Raw genomic sequence first — 23,881 nt, 5'->3', positions numbered from 1 at the left:
ATTTACTATGGAACAACCAAAGCTGTTGTTCAAAGACCCTGGTCTAATCTGTGCAATATAAAGGTATTTCATGGCTCTTGTCAACAGAGACCACTTATGGAACTACCAACCCAAACTGCTTTTACTGACTGGAACACAAACGTTTCCAAGGACTTGATATAATGACTTTAATAAAAATGTCTGGGGCATGTATAAACAATTGAGCAGGCAAGTTCTAGCATTTAATTTCTAAAATGTCTGAGGTTATAAAGTTCATGCAGGTTAAGATAGAATGACAAGTCCTGAAAGACTAAAGAACAAAAGTAAAAAGGTCATTATTTTCAGCTTTGTTAGGGTTTGAAGAAGCATTCCTTATGTTGAAAAGGGTATAGTCTAGATCAGCAATGTCCAACAGAAACTTCCACAAAAATAGAAATGTTCAATATCTGCACTGTTCGGTGTCATTACCACTTAATACAAGTGGCACTTGATCCCTTGAAATGTGGCCAGTGTGGGTGACTGGGGAACTGAATGTTATATTTTGTTTCATTTTAAATAATTTACATTGTCACACATAGCAGGTGGATACTGTACTGGACAGTGCAGTATACTAAATAAACTAAGCCTATTAGCTCCGTAGGGTTTTAGCCAGAGTACTTATTCCCAGGTGACTCAGTGGTAAATAACCTGCCTGCAACATGAGAGATGTGGGTTTGATCCCTGGGTTGGGAAGATCCCCTGGAGGAGGAAATGGCAACCCACTCCAGTATTCTTGACTGGAAAAGTCCATGAACAGAGGAGCCTGGTGGGATGCAGTCCATGGGGTCGCAAAGAGTTGGACACACTCACATGCACATGCTCACCACCTGCATACACTTATTCTATACCTGTCTAATCATCAGGAGCCTGATGACAGTGTTCTCTAAGGATAGATCCATGAACAGTCAACATGATCACTCACAGACTTTGCAAATGACCACAAATGAAAAACTAGTAGCCAGTATTTAGAAGCTAAATCATGATTTAAATTATATAGATGATTTGTCTGTATGATTTAAAAAATAATGGCATGTTGGGACTAGAGGACCATAGTATATATATATTCAAAGAGAAGCCAAGTGCCTATATCTGAAAGACTTATTATGATAAATTAACTAGTAAACATCCTTGGAGATGTGATAGATAAAGGTTGATGATGTATGTAGTAAAACTCCAACAGTATGGTTTCAAAAACAAGATGTGATGGAGAACTAGAGCAAGAATATATTCAAGACATAGGAGGAACCTACCATTACATAACCGGGCCAGTACAAGTCTGACACTCACCACAAAAGAAAATAGGCATGAAAAGAGAACACTGCCAAGATCGGGTATAGAAAAGGTTCAGAAATGTGAATATAACCAAAAGAGGTATAATGATCCAACATTCTATCATGAAGAACTTCAGTTCAGTTCAGTCACTCAGTCATGTCCAACTCTTTCAGACCACATGGACTGCAGCATGCCAGGCTTTGCTATCCATCACCAACTAACAGAGCTTGTTCCAACTTATGTCCATTGAGTAGGTGATGCCATCCAACCATCTCCTCTTCTGCTGTCCCCTTCACCTCCCGCCTTCAATCTTTTCCAGCATCAGGGTCTTTTCTAAGGAGTCAGTTCTTCGCATCTGGTGGCCAAAGTATTGGAGTTTCAGCTTCAGCATCAGTCCTTCCAAAGAATATTCAGGACTGATTTCCTTTGGGATGGACTGGTTGGATGTCCTTGCAACGGGACTCTCAAGAGTCTTCTCCAACACCACAGTTCAAAAGCATCAATTCTTCAACACTCAGTTTTCTTTATAGTCCAACTCTCACAGCCATACACGACTACTGGAAAAACCATGTTTGGCAAAGTGACCTTTGTTGGCAAAGTGACGTCGCTGCTTTTTAATACACTGTCTAGGTTTGTCATGCAAGCATCTTTTAATTTCATGGCTGCAGTCACCATCTGCACTGATTTTGGAGCCCAAGAATATAAAATCTCTCACTGTTTCCCCATCTATTTGCCATGAGGTGATGGGACCAGATGCCATGATCATAGTTTTCTGAATGTTGATATTGAAGCCAGCTTTTTCACTCTCCTCTTTCACCTTCATCAAGAGGCTCTTTAGTTCCTCTTCACTTTCTGCCATAAGGGTGGTGTCATCTGCATATCTGAGGTTATTAATATTTCTCCTGGTAATCTTGATTCCAGCTGGTGTGTCATCCAGCGTGCCCTTTTGTATGATGTACTCTGCATATAAGTTAAATAAGCAGGGTGACAATAAACAGCCTTGACATACTCCTTTCCCAATTTGGAACCAGTCTGTTGTTCCATGTCCAGTACTAACTGTTGGTTCTTGACCTACATACAGATTTCTCAGGAGGCAGGTCAGGTGGTCTGGTGGTCCATCATGAAGAACTTCAATGAACTTCAAAGTAGATACTCTTAAATATTTCACTGAAATATCTGTAGACTTTTAAATATGCCTTAAGGGTCTGAACACTGTGGCTGTTTAGCCTAGTTAATAAGAGCTATCTTTTCCTGTCATAACAGATGTTCCTACCTTCCCTCTTGTCCCTATCCAATCCATTTTCCATATACCACAGTGATCTTTTTTTAAACATAAAAAATCATATCATACCTTGAAAGAAGGCGTTCAAAGTTTTCCTATTGCACTTAAAATAAAACTGAAGTTCTTCAGCGAATGCTTCTGCAGACCTGGCTTTGATTTACTTTTTCAGTGTCACCACATGATATGCCACTCACCACTTTCTCCCATTTCTCCAAATGTGCTGGCCTTCGCTTAGTTTCCACAATTCACCAAACTTCTCCAAGTCCTTTGTATTTGCCCCAGTTTCTGCATGTCTGGAGTACTTTTTATGCTTCAGGTGTCAACTAAATGTCATTTCTTCAGGAAGACCTTCCTGTCCTCTCTGTCCAGCTTTATTTTAGCCCACTATTTATCTCTTTATGGAACTCACTACATTCTGTGATTATTTCCATCAAAACTTATTTACCATCTGTCTTCTCCCTCAGAAAGTGCTTCATAAGATCAAGGAGGAGCCATCTGTCCTCTTTCCCATTGCATGCTTAGCTTAGTGTCTATAACAATATCCAAGAGATAGTAGGCATTCAGTAAATCTATCCTTAATAAACAAAGGAAGGGATGAATAAGAAGATACTTAAAAAACACAAATGTTTTTTATTTTAAAACATTTAAATACAAAATGGAAATTATATAATTTTATTTATAATTATATAAACAGAAAGAAATTATATACTAAACAGAAAAGAATTATGTACTAATCACATAAAATATTTTTAAAATGTTTTAAAAACATTTTAAAATGCAGATGACATTTTATGTAGTATAAAGAACCAGAACCAATTCATAAGTTCTGTACATCTATAGAATTCAGAGCTACCTTCCAAGCCACACAAGAAGATCTATGTTTAAATGAAGACCTGTTAAAACAGTATTGGCATTTTGAGCTTTCACCAAAGGAATACAGTATTGTGAATTCTGTTTACACTGTAAACATAAGTACATTGGTGTAATCCATTGGTATGTTCTGTTTTGTCTTCGCTGTAAACAGAGCATATAGAATCATGCTTGGCATATTGAAAGAACTTGAAAAATATGTGTTGAATGAGTAAGTGGCTGAATGAATGAGTAAAGAGTAAGAGGCAGTAAGAGTAAAGTGACACCTTGTCAAGACTTAATCACCGATTTCAATGCTTTGCAGGTTAAATCATGCCCTAAAACATAGACCCTTGCTAAGCAATACTGCCTTGAAAGTATTACTATCAATAAAGGTATAACTATCATTAAGGTATTATGGGAGCATAATATATATTGAGGGATTCCTCATTAAGAAACAAAGAGGACAGACTTTGCTGCAGCACAGCACAAAGGCTCTTCCCAGAGCAGGGATTAAACTCCTGTCTCCTGCATCACCAGGAGGAATCTTTACCACTGAACCACCAGGGAAGCCCCTACTAAGCCTGTGCTCTAAAGCCCGGGAGCTACAACTACCGAGTCCATGTGCCCTAGAGCCTGCAATCAGCAACAAGAGAAACCACTGCAATGAGAAGCCCATTCGCTGCAACTTAGAGAGCAGTCCCAACTCACCACAGCTATGCATCAAAAAAGCCTCCTCACCAATGAAGATGCAGAATGGCCAAAAATTAATAAATTGTAAAAAATAAAAATAACATACTTTTTAAAAAGAAACAGAGAGGAAGTCATTTAAGAATAGTACGTAGCAGTTCTCTAACACATTTCTTAAAACACAGGCATAGAAGGACCAAATGTGACCTTTAGTTATTCGAGGCAACAATAATATACTCTGGTTGTTGCAAAAGAAAAGGTGGGCACTGCCTCCTACCTTATTATTTGCATTTCTTTTCTATCTAGTCAATGATGCACTGCCAAATAGAAGCACTAGAGAGACCAACATAATAGAAATTCTAAAGCCTGTATCCTTGGTTCTAATATCTAAAAACTTAACAGAAGATACTATGCTATCATAAAGAAAACAGCACAAAAATATAAAGGTATACTGATTCACTTAATAAATTAACACACTATAGATAATTTGTTGTTGTTCAGTAGCTAAGTCATGTCTGACTGCAACCTCATGAACTGCAGCAAGCCAGGCTTCCCTGTCCTTCACTATCTGCTGGAGTTTGTTCAAACTCATGTCCATTCAGTGAGTAATGTCGTCCAACCATCTCATCCTGTCACACTCTTCTCCCTTATTGCCCTCAATCTTACCCAGCGTCGGTCTTTTCCAGTGAGCTGTCTAATTGTAGTAGGTAGCAAAAGTATTTTGGAGCTTCAGGTTCAGCACCAATCATTACAATGAATATTCAGGTTTCCTTTCCTTTAGGATCAATTGATTTATCTCCTTGCTGGAGAATCTTCTCCAGCACAATTTGAAAGCATCAGTTCTTCAGTGCTCAGCCTTCTTAGCAACTCTCACATTCATACATGACTACTGGAAAAACCATAGCTTGGACTACAAAGACCTTTGTTGGCAAAGTGATATCTCTGCTTTTTAATATGCTGTCTAGGTTTGTTTGGCCTTGGAGTACAAAATGAAGAAGGGCTAAGGCTAACAGTTTTGCCAAAGAACATGCTGGTCATAAAAAAACACCCTCTTCCAACAACACAAGAACTGTCTCTGCACATGGACATCACCAGATGGTCAATACCGAAATGAGACTGTTTACATGCTTTGCAGCCAATGATTGAGAAGCTCTGTACAGTCAGCAAAAACAAGACCGGGAGCTAACTGTGGCTTAGATCATGAACTCCTTATGGCAAAATTAAGACTTAAATTGAAGAACATAGGGAAAACCACTACGCCATTGAAGAACCTAGGGAAAACCACTACGCCACTAAATCAAATCCCTTATGACTATACAGTGGAAGTGACAAATAGATTCAAGGGATTAGATCTGATAGAAAGAGTGCCTGAAGAACTATGGACAGAGGTTTGTAACACTGTACAGGAGGCTGTGATCAAACCCATCCTTAAGAAAAAGAAATGCAGTAAGGCAAAATGGTTTTCTGAGGAGGTCTGACAAATAGCTGAGAAAAGAAGAGAAACTACAGGCAAAGGAGAAAAGGAACTATATGAATGCAGAGTTTCAGAGAGTAGCAAGGAGAGAAAAGAAAGCCTTTTAAGTGAAAAATGCAAAGAAATAGAGGAAAACAACAGAATGGGAAAGAAATGGGAAATTTCTTCAAGAAAATTAGAGATACCAAGGGAACATTTCATGCAAGTATGGGCACAATAAAGGACAGAAACTAAATGGACCTAACAGAAGCAGAAGATAATAAGAAGAGGTGGCAAGAATGCACAGAAGACCCACTTGACTTCATATTCCAGGGTGTCTAGCTCTAGGTGAGCAATCATACCATCGTGATTATCTGGGTCATGAAGATCTTTTTTATACAGTTTGTCTGTGTATTCTTGCCACCTCTTCTTAGTATCTTCGGCTTCTGTTAGGTCCATACCATTTCTGTCCTTTACTTTGCATGAAATGTTCCCTGGTATACCTATGGCTGATTCATGTTTATGTATGGCAGAAACCAACACAATATTGTAAAGAAATTATCCTTCAGTTAAAAATAAATACATTACAACAATAAAACCTCTGCAAAAACCCATTCTATAAAATTATAATTATATATACTACAAATCTACACTGAAGTATGACCCCTGTGAAAATTAAAAATGGATACATCACTTTCACAAAGGAAGAAGTGGATCTTAACTTTTCTTTGGGTCTCTGATCATGTTGAATATGAAGCTCTATTAAACAATATTTAAAAGATCTAAACTATCTTCCTGGATTAGTACCTGTACTATGATGCAAAGCACACATGAAATATTTCAGTGGTAATGAGAAAGGGCCCACTAGTATCAAGAAAGGAGCTTAGTCGAACAGAAAAATTATGTAAATTTTGATTCAAAGAATATGAGAGAACTGTGAACATCTGAATGATTTGTTTAGCTGTATAACTATGCACATAATGAAAATGGTCACTATTTGTCTACTATCACTAAGTTTTTGTTATTCAAAATTTTGAGAGTCAGTTAATTGGAAATGCATTCAGGACACTGACCTGAAAAGACTCATCATTTATCTATTATTTCTTGCCTAGAAAATTACGTTATCAATTTTTTTCCTACAAAAAGACAAGTTTTTGCAATAATTGTGAGTTCAATTAAAAATGGGAAGTTATACAACATTTACATCCTGTGTTGTAGTTTGGATTCCAGCCTGAAGACAAAGGACCACTGTCATCTTGAGTAAGTGAGCTAATAATATTGTACATATGCTCAGAGGCTCTATGCTCAGTCACTAATTAATTAACTATACACTGTTTTTTTGGGCTCCAAAATCACTCCAGATGGTGACTGCAACCATGAGATTAAAAGACGCTTACTCCTTGGAAGGAAAGTTATGACCAACCTAGACAGCATATTCAAAAGCAGAGACATTACTTTGCCAACAAAGGTCCGTCTAGTCAAGGCTATGGTTTTTCCTGTGGTCATGTATGGATGTGAGAGTTGGACTGTGAAGAAGGCTGAGTGCCGAAGAATTGATGCTTTTGAACTGTGGTGTTGGAGAAGACTCTTGAGAGTCCCTTGGACTGCAAGGAGATCCAACCAGTCCATTCTGAAGGAGATCAGCCCTGGGATTTCTTTGGAAGGACTGATGCTGAAGCTGAAACTCCAGTACTTTGGCCACATCATGCGAAGAGTTGACTAACTGGAAAAGACTCTGATGCTGGGAGGGACTGGGGGTAGGAGGAGAAGGGGACGACAGAGGATGAGATGGCTGGATGGCATCACTGACTCGATGAATGTGAGTCTGAGTGAACTCCGGGAGTTGGTGATGGACAGGGAGACCTGGCGTGCTGTGATTCATGGGGTCGCAAAGAGTCGGACACGACTGAGCGACTGAACTGAACTGAACTGACACTGTTTTGAAAGGTGTATAAGTTCAGCTCTACAGCTTTGCATGGGCAAGGGTCTTATAAGTGAATATAAATCACTACCACATTCACAGAACCATTTTTTCTCATAAAACTAAAGACATTCAAGCAATGTTGATCTTCAAGGAAGGGGTTCAGATTATTAACAAAGTGCTGGTTTGAGATTAAATGTGACACAGGAATGAGTTTCATTCACATTAATGCTGGTCATTTGGCATAACTGGCAGAGATTAATGAGGTAAATTAAAAATACTTTTCAGTGCAATTTGTTACTCATGTGAGAGTGTCAAGTTACTCAGTCCCATATTTTCATTAAAGTATAAAAGGGATTCTTGAAAATTTCATTATATCTCTGCTGTGGATTTGTTCACTTCAAATTAGCTTGAGCTTTATAATGATGATAGATGTTAAGGATATTAGTCAGAATAGCAACTAACATTGCTCACTAATGTGCCAAGCCCTACAGTAAGTGCCTTATAATCATCTCTTCACTCACAGAAATGACCTATGAAATGGGTACTATTACAACCTCCGTTTTATAGATGAGGAAACTGAGGCTTAAAAGAGGTTATCTAACTTGTTCGGTGTAAATGGTGTTAAGAACACAGAAATAAAATTCACAGTCAGGTCAGTCTGATTCCAGAGGTGACACTCTGTTGTATTGTACCTCACATCCAGCCTCCATTTGTTTTATTAATGTAAAAATAATAGGAGAGCAAAAGATAAGATATCATCAAAACTCAAAGACCAATTGGAAACCAACATTTTATAGGTAGAGTGGTATATAAAACTTTTGGTATATACCTTTAGATATTTTCCACTACTTGGTCAGGGAAGAGTGATAACATTTTATGTAGACTTCTTAACTGAGGTTAGAAACAGCCTAATAAGACAACAGGAACTTCTCTGGTGGCTCAGTGGTAAAGAATCTGCCTGCCAATGCAGGAGATGTGGGTTCAGTCCAGGAGTCAAAAAGATCCCTTCAAGGAGGAAATGACAACCCACTCTAGTATTCTTGCCTGGGAAATCCCATAGACAGAGGAGCCTGGCGGGCTATAGTCCGTGGGGTCGCAAAAGAGTTGGACACGACTTAGTGACTAAACAACAACAAGACAATGACGGAGTTTTAAGCTTGGGTTTCATGTATGCATAGAACTATATGCGCTCAGGAGAGGCAATACTTCACCCGAGTCATATCTCCCCTGAAGGCAACCTGGGTCTTTATGCTGGACTCAGGCTCTGCAGTGGGAGACATCCAGCAGTATCCTGAGATTTACCTAGTGTGGTCATACAAGGCTGAATCCAATCCAGATGTGTTTTCTCGTTTGCACATAGTGTTCATCTGCTTGTTTTACTTTAACCAACGACCCACATTAAAAAAGTAGAAAATGTTTACAGGAAAAAAAGAAATCTGTATCTTCATCTTATGTTGTTAAATAAGTTTTAGTGAAACTGATCCCAGATTTCCTTATGGGAAGCCATTGACTGGTTTTGAGTTACAATTGCCTCCTTTAGACAATCAAAGGGTATTTTCCATCCTGCCTCAAAGCCACTTTACCACAGACATCCTCTGCCAAGCCTCTTTTAACATTTAAGTGGCTCCTCCTGACATAGAGAAAAACCTAATCCACCAACCAGATTCGGAAACCTCTTACCTGGTGCTGAACTGGTGATGTACTACCCCCTGTTTTATTTTAACCTAGTGATTTGATGTGTCTCTTTTCCAGGGGCATGGTAAAGAGATCACAGCAGTGGCATGAAAACAAAAGAATTCTGAAGCAAATGGGTGATCTGAATCTTTGAAAGGCTTGTTTAAAATGGTTGCAAAGCCACTAATATATATTTATTTAATTTTGTGAGGAAGTAGTATTTTAAAGCTGGCGATTCATCATCAGCATATTTAATAAGAGTTAAATGAGTTTAAAATTTAGTACAAATAATTTTCTTTGTTAATTTCAATTCATACAGAGCGTTCTACTTTGAGGTTTTGAATCACTCTATTAAAAACTCTTCATATAGAAGATATGTGCTTAAGTATATTTTATATACTATGTATGAAGTAACAAAATAATTTTATAATATAAAATTACATATATACATATACACTTATATTTATGTATATGTAGTGGGCCTTAGAAAGCATCACTATGAACAAAGCTAGTGGAGGTGATAGAATTCCAGTTCAGCTATTCCAAATCCTGAAAGATGATGCTGTGAAAGTGCTGCACTCAATATGCCAGCACATTTGGAAAACTCAGCAGTGACCACAGGACTGGAAAAGGTCAGTTTTCATTCCAATCCCAAAGAAAGGCAATGCTAAAGAATGCTCAAACTACCGCACAATTGCACTCATCTCACATGCTAGTAAAGTAATGGTGAAAATTCTCCAAGCCAGGCTTCAGCAATATGTGAACCGTGAACTTCCAGATGTTCAAGCTGGTTTTAGAAAAGGCAGAGGAACCAGATATCAAATTGCCAACATCTGCTGGATCATGGAAAAAGCAAGAGAGTTCCAGAAAAACATCTATTTCTGCTTTATTGACTATGCCAAAGCCTTTGACTGTGTGGATCACAATCAACTGTGGAAAATTCTGAAAGAGATGGGAATACCAGACCACCTGATCTACCTCTTGAGAAATGTGTATGCAGGTCAAGAAGCAACAGTTAGAACTGGACATGGAACAACAGACTGGTTCCAAATAGGAAAAGGAGTAGGTCAAGGCTGTATATTGTCACCCTGTTTATTTAACTTATATGCAGAGTACATCATGAGAAACGCTGGACTGGAAGAAACACAAACTGGAATCAAGATTGCCAGAAGAAATATCAATAACCTCAGATATGCAGATGACGACCCTTATGGCAGAAAGTGAAGAGGAACTCAAAAGCCTCTTGATGAAAGTGAAAGTGGAGAGTGAAAAAGTTGGCTTAAAGCTCAACATTCAGAAAACGAAGATCATGGCATCCGGTCCCATCACTTCATGGAAAATAGATGGGGAAACAGTGGAAACAGTGTCAGACTTTATTTTTCTGGGCTCCAAAATCACTGCAGATGGTGACTGCAGCCATGAAATTAAAAGACGCTTATTCCTTGGAAGGAAAGTTATGACCAACCTAGATAGCATATTCAAAAGCAGAGACATTACTTTGCCAACAAAGGTCCATCTAGTCAAGGCTATGGTTTTTCCAGGGGTCATGTACAGATGTGAGAGTTGGACTGTGAAGAAGGGTGAGCGCCGAAGAATTGATGCTTTTGAACTGTGGTGTTGGAGAAGACTCTTGAGAGTCCCTTGGACTGCCGGGAGATCCAACCAGTCCATTCTGAAGGAGATCAGCCCTGGGATTTCTTTGGAAGGAATGATGCTAAAGCTGAAACTCCAGTACTTTGGCCACCTCATGCGAAGAGTTGACTAATTGGAAAAGACTCTGATGCTGGGAGGGATTGGGGGCAAGAGGAGAAGGGGACGACAGAGGATGAAATGGCTGGATGGCATCACTGACTCGATGGACATGAGTCTCAGTGAACTCCAGGAGTTGGTGATGGACGGGGAGGCCTGGCGTGCTGCGATTCATGGGGTTGCAAAGAGTCGGACACGACTGAGCGACTGATCTGATCTGATGGAGAAGGAAATGGCAACCCACTCCAGTAGTCTTGCCTGGGAAACCCATGGACAGAGAAGCCTGGCGGGCTACAGTCCACAGGGTTGCAAAAAGTCAGACACAATTAAAGCAACTTAGCACACATGCACACATACAAGTATACATAAGTATACATGTGTGTACATATATAAGTTCTTCCAAACTATTCCCAATTAACTTTAAATCACATTAATATGTTATAATAGAAAATTCTTACCTCAACCAGAAAAACGACTAAGCACCAAATTAGCACAAACATTAAGCTCTTGTGGACAGTAATATATCGAAGGTATGTGTTCCATGTAGTCACTGCTGGTATGTTCTCCACATCATCAAAAAAGCAATCCTGTAAAAAAAAAATCCTGGTTATTACAATGAGGCAATATAATTTCATACAACAATTGTGGTCTTATTTTGAAAGTGAGGAAATAAATATTACTATCTGAAACTCAGTGAATTTCAATGAATATAAACCATTATGAATGACACATGCTATGTCACTTTACAGCCAGTAAAACTGGAGCAAGATAGCTTTTTGCAAAAATGAGAAACACTGCAATTCTTTAAACTGTGAACATAGTATCACTGATAATACAACTGTACTGTTTTTGGACAATTTTACCATCTTAATGCTTAACAGTGTCACACATTTTATCAATAAATGGTACTAGTAAATTGAAGCTTCCCAGAATCCCCTTGATTTAACTCTTTCCTTTGTGGGGGGTGGTCCATGGAAAAATATAGTTTGGAATTTTGCCAGCTCTAGTGGTCTTCCAATAGACCTGAAGGCCGCCTGATGCTTCTACATTCCGTAGTAGCTAGGATTCTCTTTCCCAACTATGACTTAAGTTACATAAATCTAACCCTCAGTCTTCATCTGTTATTTGAGAGCTATAGTTCAATAATTTGAGAGAGAGAAATTCCAGATATTTCAAATGGAAAGGATAGTTTTTTTATTACCAACAAAATTTACAGATGAAGTGCTAGAACCTCAGAGAAAAGAACCCTATGAAATCAGAATATGGCACTCTGGTTAGGTATAAAGATTTCTAAAGTCAAATAAACCTGGTTTTGATATTGGACTCTACCATTGCCCTCCTAGGAGATGCTTGAATTCAGGCAGCTAAACTTTCCTAAAATTTAGTTTTCTTATCTGTAAATGAGGATAATGACAGGTCCCTTCTATTCTATGTCATGGCACTAGAAGCAATCAACAAATACTATTATCAGTCAAAGTGATCATCTTTACCATTCAATTTATAGAATCCAGTTTGAGAAATTCAATCAGATTGATAATTACAACCATACAGATAAATTATCTTTTAGGAAACCTTTTTCAAAATTATAGAAACACAAAGTAGGTACTTGAGAGATCACCTATTCTGTTCCCTCATTTAACAAAGACGAAAACTTTGGCCCTGAGACATTAAATGACATGAGATTTGCCAAAGTTCACACTACTCTTAATTGATCTAAGCTATTAAACATATCAATTGATTATAACACTATTTCATCCAAGGCACTGAAGAAACTCTTCTAGTAAAACTAAAAAATTAAAACTTCCTCTTTCTACTGCTTCCTATTTTAAGAAAGAAAGCATTTTATTCTTTAGAATTTAATATAAAGTACTTTCTACCTGAAAGTTGGCAGTAGTATATGTTGAATTTCACAAACCTTCTTTAAAAGAAACCTGCCCAGAAATCCTATGTATAAAGCCAATTTAAAAGATGAAAAAGCTCAGGTTTAACTAAGTTCAGGCAAGACTGATGTATAAACCAGAAAATTAGTCCTGCTGAGAGACTAGATGTATATATGCCTTGGAGAGGCTACCTGCATACAGAAACATTTTTTAGGCTCTCAATAACTGAAGCTACTATTTGTTTATGTATTTATTTTCACTCCACCTCTTCCTACAGAGGTTTTAAGGGGGTAATGAAACAGATTTATAATAATTTATAATTTTTCTAATTGATAATAATGATTATTACTGCTTAGAAAAGGAACCAATAATAGCCCTTGCTTTGACTTACATCTTATGGTAAGAGACAAAAGGAAATCACAAGGGGAAATAGTTGATTCCTCTACATTTTGAAGTTGCTTACATAATGTACATACTTTGGACTTTGGGAATCTTAAAAATAAACCTCATCCTAAACTCAAATTTAAGTAACTTTTGCTATTTACTCTGTATTTCATTCCACTCTGTGGCCAAAAGAAAAAACCAAACACCACACTGATAATTTATACACACCCTTAAATCTTCTTCATTAATTTCTTCACTTATTTCCAAGCCAGTATCTTGAGATAACCGTCTTGAATATATATCTATTTCGGCTAAGCTTGCCTGAGGAGCCAGTGACATTTTTCGTGTGGATGTCGCTGTCTTTCGATGAATGCTTTGACCTTGGTTCACTGAGGAGCCGGTCATAAGGTTCAGAACGGACTGCCTCCTCCCTCCCAGAAATGTGGGGCCACTGTTGACTGCATTGCTCCGAGGCAGGATCCCCTCTCCAGGTTCAGAATGGGGAACTAAGGATAGTCTTCTCTCTAAAGGCGCATCAGCAGCTCCTTCGATACCATTCATTTGTAATGAAGTCTTTTGTACAACTGAAAATTTCCTTATAGAGTTGATTGAACTGAGAATGGAGTTCTTCCTTTTTTCACCAAACTCTCCAGTCTGTTTAAAAGAAGGCTTTTTCGTTTCATTCCAGGACACAGAAGTATCTCCTTCTAATGAGAAACGCCGTAAAGTCTCAGTTATGATTGAATTTCTTCGTTCTGCAGTAAACTGGTCGAAAGTGTCACATCCCATGAGCTTCGAGCTGAAGTCGGGCCGCTGATTTTGTAATTCAGAAAATGTCCCATAAAAATAGATGCTACCTTCATGTAAAATTAATATTTTGTCAGCTTTCTTTAAGTGCTCCATTTTAGAAGTGACCAAAATCCTAGTTTTGTTAGCCATCAATTTACAGATACAGCTTTAAGAATATAAAAATATATAAATATTAATTTTATAAACATTTTATTACAATAGTATATGTATTATATTTTAACACTTTATTAATGTACTCCTGTATATTACTTCTATTATAAAATGTTATTATTACACTTAAATAATTCTAAAAGTAAATATTCAATAGTAATTAAGTTGGTACTTCTTGATTAATTATGTAATGAAATATTGTGTTATTTAATTATTATAGTATGCTACACCATAAAGTTAAGTGTTAATAGACCTAAAATGAAATTAAATACCAGACATTAAATAAACATTTGACTTTGAAAAAACTAGTTACCCTTTGGGCTGTGGTTGATTCATCTAGAAAATGAGAGAATCGGATGACCTTTAAGATTCCTTAGCGGCTATATTTCTACATGCCTTCTAAAATGTCAGAACTTTCTTGTTCTTTAAGTTTTCTGCTCCTTTTCTTTTATATTTTAAGTTGATCACTAATTTAGACCTCAAAGTTTATACTGTAAGCAGGACCTAACACATCATAAAGTAACTATATGCCAGTAAAAAGTTAATTTTAAAAACCTTAAGACTAATTTACTTGTTAAAAACACAACAATAACCTGAGAATTGTATAAGAAATCTGAACTTCCTCCAACAAAATTTCCGTCTAGTGTAGAATTAAATCCTGACTAGAACCATCTAAGGAAGACCAATTTCTTTTAGGCATTAAAACATTATATATTTTATAGAAAGAGCCATAATTCTAGACTACACTTTAACATACTAATACAACTAGCAAAGTTTATATAGGTAAGAAGGTATTTATAATTACAGAATTGTAAAAATAGTATCACAGATATTAAATTTAACCAAATTCTAGGAAAGGTGCTTCTAGGAATAATGTGGTAATTTAATACACACATACATCTACATCCTTACTGATTAAACTACTTCATAGTCTACAAAATCATTTTGATACCTTAAAATCAAGTCATATAGCCAACTGTTCCTCTTAGAAACTTCACATACATTGAGCCCTAATGGGAGCTCCAAGAAAACGTACACCCCAAGCTCTGTATGACTGAGAAAGAGGTTCTGAAGGAGGTATTGAGGTAGACGAATAATTAGAGCATTCACCTATATTAAAACATTCAACTTCTTTGGTTCCTTAAGACGTTTACTATCTAAGGAGTAAAATACACAAAAAAGTAAATAAAAAAATTGAGTAAAATAATCAATTAAAATAATATAAGCTGTGTCACAAGACAGTAATACTATCAAAACTCCATAGACAGTGACAGTTAAAGTACCAGCGATGGGAGACATTGGTTCAGCATAAGGTGGACAGAAAAGTGAAGTGATCTTGACCATGGAGGGAAGATCAGATTTAAGTAGCTAAATTACATAATGCCACACTGAGTCACAGTGGTGGACCTATTTCTTAAAGAATAATATGTAGCCTATGGTGGTATAGTCATTCTTTCTTGTCTCTTAGAATGAGTATTATAAATTATTCAAGAACATACCTTTCAAATATTTCTTTCTCTGTTAAAACATCTAGATATCCAAAAGGAGAGTCTAATAGGTACAAATCAGCATCTTTGTATACTGCTCTAAAAAAGAAAAAGAAAATCAAATTAGATTCCTTCAATATTTACCATTTCATTTGGTGTAGATGATTCTAAATAAATTTAAAAAGATAAGTCACATAGGATTTTTACAATTTTGCACAATACTCCAAAAACTTCTGAGGTCATTTTGCTAAGTGTAAGTGACATACACTTGCAAAAGTTACAAACTAAATCACACCATACATACAATTTTAAATATTGCCTTAAAAAAGAAAAAGGAAGAAAGAAAACCTTTCAACAATAGTACCTATTTTCAGCAAGCACTATGCTACATGCTGGGAATATAATGGTAAAAATTACACAAGCCCTATTCTCAGCAATTTTGCATTTTGGTGGGGAAACAAGGAAAAGAGAATGTTTCAATCCTGTAAAGTGTCAGAGACAGCAACTAAATCTCAGCACTTAAGTGAAATTATTTTTTTATTTTTTTCACTGTTGACTGTTACCAATAAACCGATAGCAGTACTGTTACAACTGTATGATTGATATTGCTCTTTGCTCATTATAGTCCTAATTTATGGACCATACTCATAAAAGTTCCACAAAAGTGCAGGATGCAAAATTTGTGATAACAATGTATACCCATATTATTTTATATTCTAAGTTAAAAAATAAAATTTTATGAGCAAGTAAAATCTTCATTAAGTTCATCTTAGGGCAGTAATAAAATGAAGATATGGTCCCATACGAAGGTAAATGAGGTAATTTCTTCAGAACATCTAAATTTCTCAGCTGCGGTTGTGAGTAACCCTATACCTATACCAACCACATACAACTCAATGTTTACATGTAATTCTGAAAAAAAGAAACTATGTTTAGTCAGCAGGTAACTAAGAGAAATAAAATAATTAAAAACAGAAATAGCAAAAAGTCAAAGCAAAATCTAGAAGGACATTTGCAATGTAAATTATCTTTGAAAACAACATTCAGGAATTAGATAAAAGACCCCCAACAAAATGTACCCTCAAGAGCTTTCTTCCCATACTCAATTCTTCTCTCTCTCTCCTTCACATTTATGACCAGGTGCTCAATCACTTCAATCGTGTCCAACTCCCCGCGGACCTTAGCCTGCCAGGCTTCTCTGCCCATGGGATTCTCCAGGCAAGAATACTGGAGTGGGTTGCCATTTCCTTCTCCAGGGAATATTCCCGACCCAGGGATCAAACCCAGGTCTCCTGAGTTTCCTGCATTGCAAGCAGATTCTTTATCTGCTGAGCCACCAGGGAAGCCCCATTTATGACCACAGTTTCTCAAAAGATTAGAAATAATATACACATCATCCAAAACTGGTCAACACATGACACATTCAGATCAGAAGAGCAATAAACAACGATTTTCTTTAATGCAGCAAACCATATTTTATAATATATAAATATATATATAAAATATATATATATAAATATATATAATATAATAAACCTGAATCTTCAACTGGTAAATACAGACTTAATTTTATGCTAAGGTTTGAAGCCGTATAGCATGTTATCCTAAATTTGAAATGAAATATTTAAGACAGTCTTACTTTGGCTCACAGATTAATCAACTTTCCTTTACTTAGAAGCCATTATTTTGTTTGTGAATTACTCATATCTATATATGGGCTATATAGATATATTGGGCTTCTCTGGTGGCTCAGTCGGTAAAGAATCTACCTGCCAATGTAGGAGACACTGGTTCAATCCCTGGATGGGAACGATCCCCTGGAGGAGTAAATGGCAACTCACTCCAGCATTCTTGCACGGAGAATCCCATGGACGAAGAGTCTGGTGGGCTACAGTCCACGGGTTGCAAAAGGGTTGGGCATGACTTAGCAACTACACAACATCATTGATTTATTACTTGACATTGTAATCCCAAAGTTGATTCACGGTTTAGTGTTAAGTCAAGATGACCTGATTCAAACTGTAACTCTACCATTTCCCAGTGTGGCTTTTGGCAAGTTAAGATCTAACCACCTCAATTACCTCATGATCTCTTCCATAAAAAGTGGGGAGAACAATTCTTTTTTGGCAGACTGATATGTGGATTAAGTAAAATTACACATGTACTCACGCACACCCCGCCCAGAATAGTACTAGGCAATTATAGGTGCTCAGTGAGTGAGTTTCCTGTCCCAGCTTTTGGAAACATGAGAAAATAAGGGGGATAAAGGCCAAAATATCAGTAAGTCATTGTGATTTCTTGTTAATAACTTCAGCAACACAGTAAGAAGAATTTTATTCAAATAACCTGGAGGAACATTTAATATCCCACATCATCAATATTTTTTTAAACTGAATGTTACATTTTAACCACAAATTAACTTATACACACACACACACACACACACACACACACACACTTCTCTTTGACAGCTCAAAATGCTTAGACCAAGAATGTCTCTACTAAGAGACCACCATACCCCGCACAATATTAGATATGCTTGTCCCATTTGTTTTTCTTTGAAGATTACAGACCTTAAGCTTAAGTACATCATCTGCCTTGCTATTTCTCTTGTGAGATTAATTAGTTATATTGAAAATTTTGAAAATTTATGTTTATCTAAGATGGGGAAACAGTGGAAACAGTGGCTGACTTTATTTTTCTGGGCTCCAAAATCACCGCAGATGGTGACTGCAGCCATGAAATTAAAAGACGCTTATTCCTTGGAAGGAAAGTTATGACCAACCTAGACAGCATATTAAAAAGCAGAGATATTACTTTGTCAACAAAGGTCCGTCTAGTCAAGGCTATGGTTTTTCCAGTGGTCATGTATGGATGTGAGAGTTGGACTGTGAAGAAAGCCGAGCGCCAAAGAATTGATGCTTATGAACTGTGGTGTTGGAGAAGACTCTTTGAGAGTCCCTTGGACTGCAAGGAGATGCAACCAGTCCATTCTAAAGGAGATCAGTCCTGGGTGTTCATTGGAAGGACTGATGTTAAAGCTGAAACTCCAGTACTTTGGCCACCTCATGCGAAGAGCTGACTCATTTGATAAGACCCTGATGCTGGGAAAGACTGAAGGCAGGAGGGGAAGGTGACGACAGAGGATGATATGGTTGGATGACATCACGGACTCAATGGACATGGGTTTGGGTGGACTCTGGGAGTTGGTGATGGACACGGAGGCCTGGCGTGCTGCAGTTCATGGGGTCACAAAGAGTCAGACACGACTGAGCGACTGAACTGAACTGAACTGAAACCAAGAAACAAAACCAGAAGCCTAAAGCAGATGTGTACATTTTGGGATAGGGTGAGCAGGCAACTGTCTGAAAGACTAAATAAAAGTATACATATTCTCTTCCCTGTGCTAGGCAGAATATTAGGGTTTTCCATTTGTAGGGAATCATAAAGCAAACAAACATATACACACTAACAAAAGGGTATGCATTTTAAAAAAGCCATGAGCTTTATCAGATATAAATATTATATCATTATCTATAGTTCCGAAAGGTTAGTCTTAACCTGCTAGCTATAAGATCCTGGGCATTTTTTCAATTACAGAAAGAGGATATAAAGAAACAGAGAACTATCTATAATGTTTTACACTCATTTATACAACAAATGCTTGCTGGACCCATAGGCAGATATTCACCTTGCTAAAGAAATTCTCGCTCGCTGACCTCCACTCAGTGTGATTCCACCTTCTCCGAGAACTACGTTGTCTTTCTCTGCAAACTTGGAGATGTCCTATTATCAAAAATAGAAAGTTAGGAAACAAAGAAAAACACAGAAAGTTAGGAATTTTCAGAATGTCAGATCTGAATTTAAAAGGTACATTTTCCTTCAAATATAATCATGTATCAGACTTCCACTTTAACCACAGCAGAAACTGTGAACACCGCATCTCAGCTATTTCAAATGCATTTCAGTTGGTCAAAACATTGCTGAAATTTCATAAAGTTTTTCTTTAATATTCCAATTGCTATTTATGATCATTAAATAAGAACTGGAAAATATAAAAAGTAAAGCATATGTAAATCTATGATATGTAAAGATGTGCCATCCACTGACCATTACAAAAACCCAGTGCTATTAACATGCTAATATGCACTTCCTTCCAATCTAAACCCACTCTTTTAAAAGGAAATCTCCAAAGATGAATAAACCTCCTAATAAGGAAACAAAAAGAATATCATTTACATCTCCCTGCAGTATCTAAGCATACTCAGTAGGTGACCATAAGTACAAGGCACCTCCTTTCCACACCTCTCTCACCTACTCCCCCCTGAAACAACACAGCTTTCTTTCTCATCCATTCTCCCATCTCATCCTTCTGTCCTCTCCCCATCTACTCTGCCCCTCCTGTCACCTTCCTGCCACATGTGTCCTTTCTTCAGTTCATGAGATTTTCTGTGGCAACAACCATGCTAGACATTCTAAAACATTAGAATTTATAAGAAATTGTGTTCAAATTGCTATCATTGTAAGCCTAACTCAGAAGATAAGCCATAATTCTGGAGAAAGCTAGGAAACATCCCAAAGAATCAATTAACCATTTTAAGATAAAACAATACATAATTAATTGGCAAATTAATTCTTCTGAATATAGAAGTATTATAAAGTAGGTAGAAAATGCTAGAAGGCTTTCTGGAATAGATGAGGTTTGCCCTGAGACTTGAGAATGAGAAGAGTCAGGTGAATAGTATTCAGGTGCTCAGTGGTAAAGAATCTGCTTGCCAATACAAGAGACACAAGTTCGATCCCAGATTGGGAAGATCCCCTAAAGAAGAAAATGGTAATCCACTTCAGTATTCTTGCCTGGGAAATCCCATGGACAGAGGAGCCTGGCAGGCTACAGTCCAGGGCTGCAAAAGAGTTGAATACGACTTAGCAACTAACCAACAACAACAATTCTTTAGTTTAAAACAAGGTCTTTGCCTTTTATTTTCTCATCCCCATATAAAATCTCTTTTCTTTTGTTACTACCTTCCTCTCTCTTAAAAATACTCTTCCATTTAAGTTTTCTTTTTTCTTTCACAACCCAGAAGTAGTTCATCTGTTCTCCTTGATCTGACACTAGCATTATCTATATTTAAACTGCCAAAATGGTTACTTTTATTGTTTCTGTTATATACCACATGAAAGTTAAATAGAACTTCATATACAGCTATAAATTTATAGCTGGTAAATTAGTAATCATTTATATTATGAACTAGCTTGCAGCTCCTATAGGCTGAAACCATGCCAGCCACTGCCTCCAAGGAACTGCTGTTGTCAATACTCTTGACCTAAGAGGACCAAATATGATTTTTTTTTAATGTGGTAAAAAAAAAAAAAAACAAACACTGACATGTAAGAGAAGATACAGCAGGACCCAGGGGAGCTGGCTACTCAGGCACTGGAGGAGACCAATGAGACCCATATAGCACTGCAGAGAAGAGGACCTTCCATAGTTAAAGACCCAGGAAAACAAGTGCTTGATTTCTTTCTACTGGACCAAATTGTTTTGGTTCAACTTATGAACCAGACCACATACCTATGATTCCATCCAAATAACAAGGATTGCAGCTAAATTCCACACCCCTGTTTTAAATCTCAGTCTTGCTGAAGGAGCACACCCAGGAGCACCTCTATCTTGAAGCCTTACCTGAGCTGTTCTACGCAGCACATCCTCTGCCCTCGATCTAGAGCAACTGGTAAATCAACTCACAGGTGTATTTCTTCTCTACTGTACCGTCTTTCCCTTACCCATATTCCATTCCCTTTTAGAAAATTAAATATTTTAGAGGAAAAAAATGGATACTTTTTTGTATATGAATAAATTGAGTGTAGGCTTTTGTAAAGGAGACACATTTTCTAACACAATATGAAAAAACCAGAGGTTGCCAAAATTATTGGAGCTTATTTTTTTCCTCCAAATTTGAATTCAATACAGTTTTAGTTAAATCAGATAAAATTTCTAATTTTTAAAATTTAGAAATATCAGTAGTTATCTTGATGGTATGATTATAACACAGTTATAGATTTGGAGGGTGCAGAATCCTAGCCCAGTGCAACAATTTAACAAAGATTTGTGGAATGAAGGAAGAAAAGAGGAGAGAATGGAGGAAGGGAAGGTAAACAAATATTAAGCTACAAAGAAAGAGGTATATATAAGAAAAAGAAAATGAAGAAAGGTGTACAGCCTAGAGAAAGAAAGAAAATGGGGATAAGAATAATTGTCAGAAGCAGCATATATCAGTAGGAAAAAGCAGGAAGATAGTGGCAGTATAGAGACAAGAAAAATGAAGGGGAAGATAGGAAATGACAGAAGACAAGGAACCAGAGTTGACACTTCAGCAAATATCCCTGGTGAATTCGAATGTGCAAAGAATACAAATGCAATTTATTACAATAATTTTCTTAAGACAATATATAAGAGATTGTTTCAGCCAAATATCTCTCACAGGAGCCGGTAATACTCACCCTTTCAACAAGCTAAGGAAATAGGAGGGAGAAGGAAACTAAAAAATCTCTTCCTTCTTTCCTACATGAACAGGCTGAAATATAACACTAGAGAAAGAAATCAGAAGATCCTCAAGTGAGCTCAAGCTTTTTACACTCAGACTGGATGGAATATCATCAAATTCCTCCAAAAAAGACCAGAAATAGCATTTCCTTTGAGTATCACTCCTCAAATCCTGACTTGGAGCTGGTCCAGGGAAAGGAGAAAATGCATTAAGAAAATGAAGATTCAAGGAAGGAACTGCTTGAATGGTTTCTCAGTACCAAGTTAATCTATTTCAACTATAATACAAGCTACTGTTTCCTTTTTATTTTCAGAATAGTATCAAATTTTAAGCTCCTATGACAATGAACTCTGCCCTGTGCCTGGGATGCTCAGCACTCTCAGTCAGTAAGCTATGCCAGCATCCCTGGGATGCCCAGGCCTGCCTGGAATGATGCCTGGTGAGTCAGTCACTTTCTTTGGCCTGGCTTAGACAGAATGGGATTTCTCAGTGTGAAACTTCCACTCATACTTGGGAGAATTTCCAGGTTGGGTGCATTCTTGGAAAATGCCATGAAGAATTGAATCTAAGCATCCTTGCCCCCCAGGTCACTAGTGAGCTGAAATCTGAATGATTTGTGGTACCCATTTAGAAAGCAGTTGGGATGTCATGTAAACCATGCTAGAGGTGACTGTTCAATAAAGAACAAAGCTGGAATACTCAACTGGATGGCATGGGACCCAGGATTTGAACCCTGGTCTATAAGCTATTATGAAATCTCAGTTACTTAAAAGCTTTGTAATTTAATTCTCTTAAGCATAACCTGGGTGCAATTATAGCCCATCTTTTATAAAGGTGCCCAGTATGAGAATTAGAAATATGGTATATACAAAGAAATTCAATAAATATAAATAAAAGAGATGAAATGTGCTGATATAAATGAAATATTTTTAATTCTAAAATAAAGCTTAAAACAAAATAGAAAATATGAATGGCAACATTGACCACAGAACACAGCGACCTATTTTCCAGCTGTTTCCATTAATAACTAGATAAGTAGCTTTGGGCAAGTCTCTTCTGGGCTTCAGTTCTCCATCTATAAAAGGGGATAATAGTACCTTCCCTTAACAGGTTCAAAAATTTGACGTAATTTAATATAAAGAGCTTGGTCCATAAATCACACTCAAACATTGGTGATGTACAGTTTTAGAATGAGGTATTTACCAATGATTTGTATACATCATTCATTTCCATTTGGCCTTGAATAAAATGTTCACCTGATGTAATACTATACCCCACTCTCCTACTAAAGGAAAAGCAAATTCTAATTAGTCTGAAAATATAGCCTTTATTCATATTATCATAAAAAATGTACAAGGGATAATGCAGGGGGAAAGAATTGGACTGAGAATTGGAAGTCCTATGCTCAAGTCCTAACTTTGTATGTCTTCACCAAGTGTACTTTGGTTGAGGTTGCTATGTACACATATTTTGAAACTTACAGTTCAAGGTTCTTAAGAGTGACACCATATTCTTAAGAGTGACACCAGATTAGATCTAGATACTTTCCAAATGCTACCACTTTGAAGATGGCTGTTTAATTTTATTTAACATTTTGTTGTTGTTGTTCAGTCGCTAAGTTATATCCAATTCCCTCACGACCATATGGACTATATAGTCTGCCAGGCTCTTCTGTCCATGGGATTTCTCAGGCAAGAATACTGGAGCAGCT

At 37.1% G+C, this 23,881-nt stretch overlaps 1 protein-coding gene across 2 annotated transcripts in view; it reads right to left on the bottom strand.

Moving 5' to 3' along the window:
* The window catches only part of CFTR (cystic fibrosis transmembrane conductance regulator), a 215,098-nt gene that overhangs the window by 77,491 nt on the left and 113,726 nt on the right, over positions 1-23,881 (bottom strand). For both annotated transcript variants that reach the window (XM_027539612.1, XM_027539613.1), the window contains exons 12-15: positions 19,314-19,408; positions 15,635-15,721; positions 13,404-14,130; positions 11,370-11,498 (exon numbers count right to left, since the gene is read on the bottom strand). In XM_027539612.1, the coding sequence (XP_027395413.1) occupies positions 11,370-11,498; positions 13,404-14,130; positions 15,635-15,721; positions 19,314-19,408 (1,038 nt within the window). The remainder of the gene's footprint in view (positions 1-11,369; positions 11,499-13,403; positions 14,131-15,634; positions 15,722-19,313; positions 19,409-23,881) is intronic.

The sequence above is a fragment of the Bos indicus x Bos taurus genome, chromosome 4 (assembly GCF_003369695.1).
Source record: "Bos indicus x Bos taurus breed Angus x Brahman F1 hybrid chromosome 4, Bos_hybrid_MaternalHap_v2.0, whole genome shotgun sequence".
NCBI lineage: Eukaryota > Metazoa > Chordata > Mammalia > Artiodactyla > Bovidae > Bos > Bos indicus x Bos taurus.
Note: the sequence above shows the minus strand (reverse complement) of the source record. Positions and strands in the feature narration are given on the sequence as shown.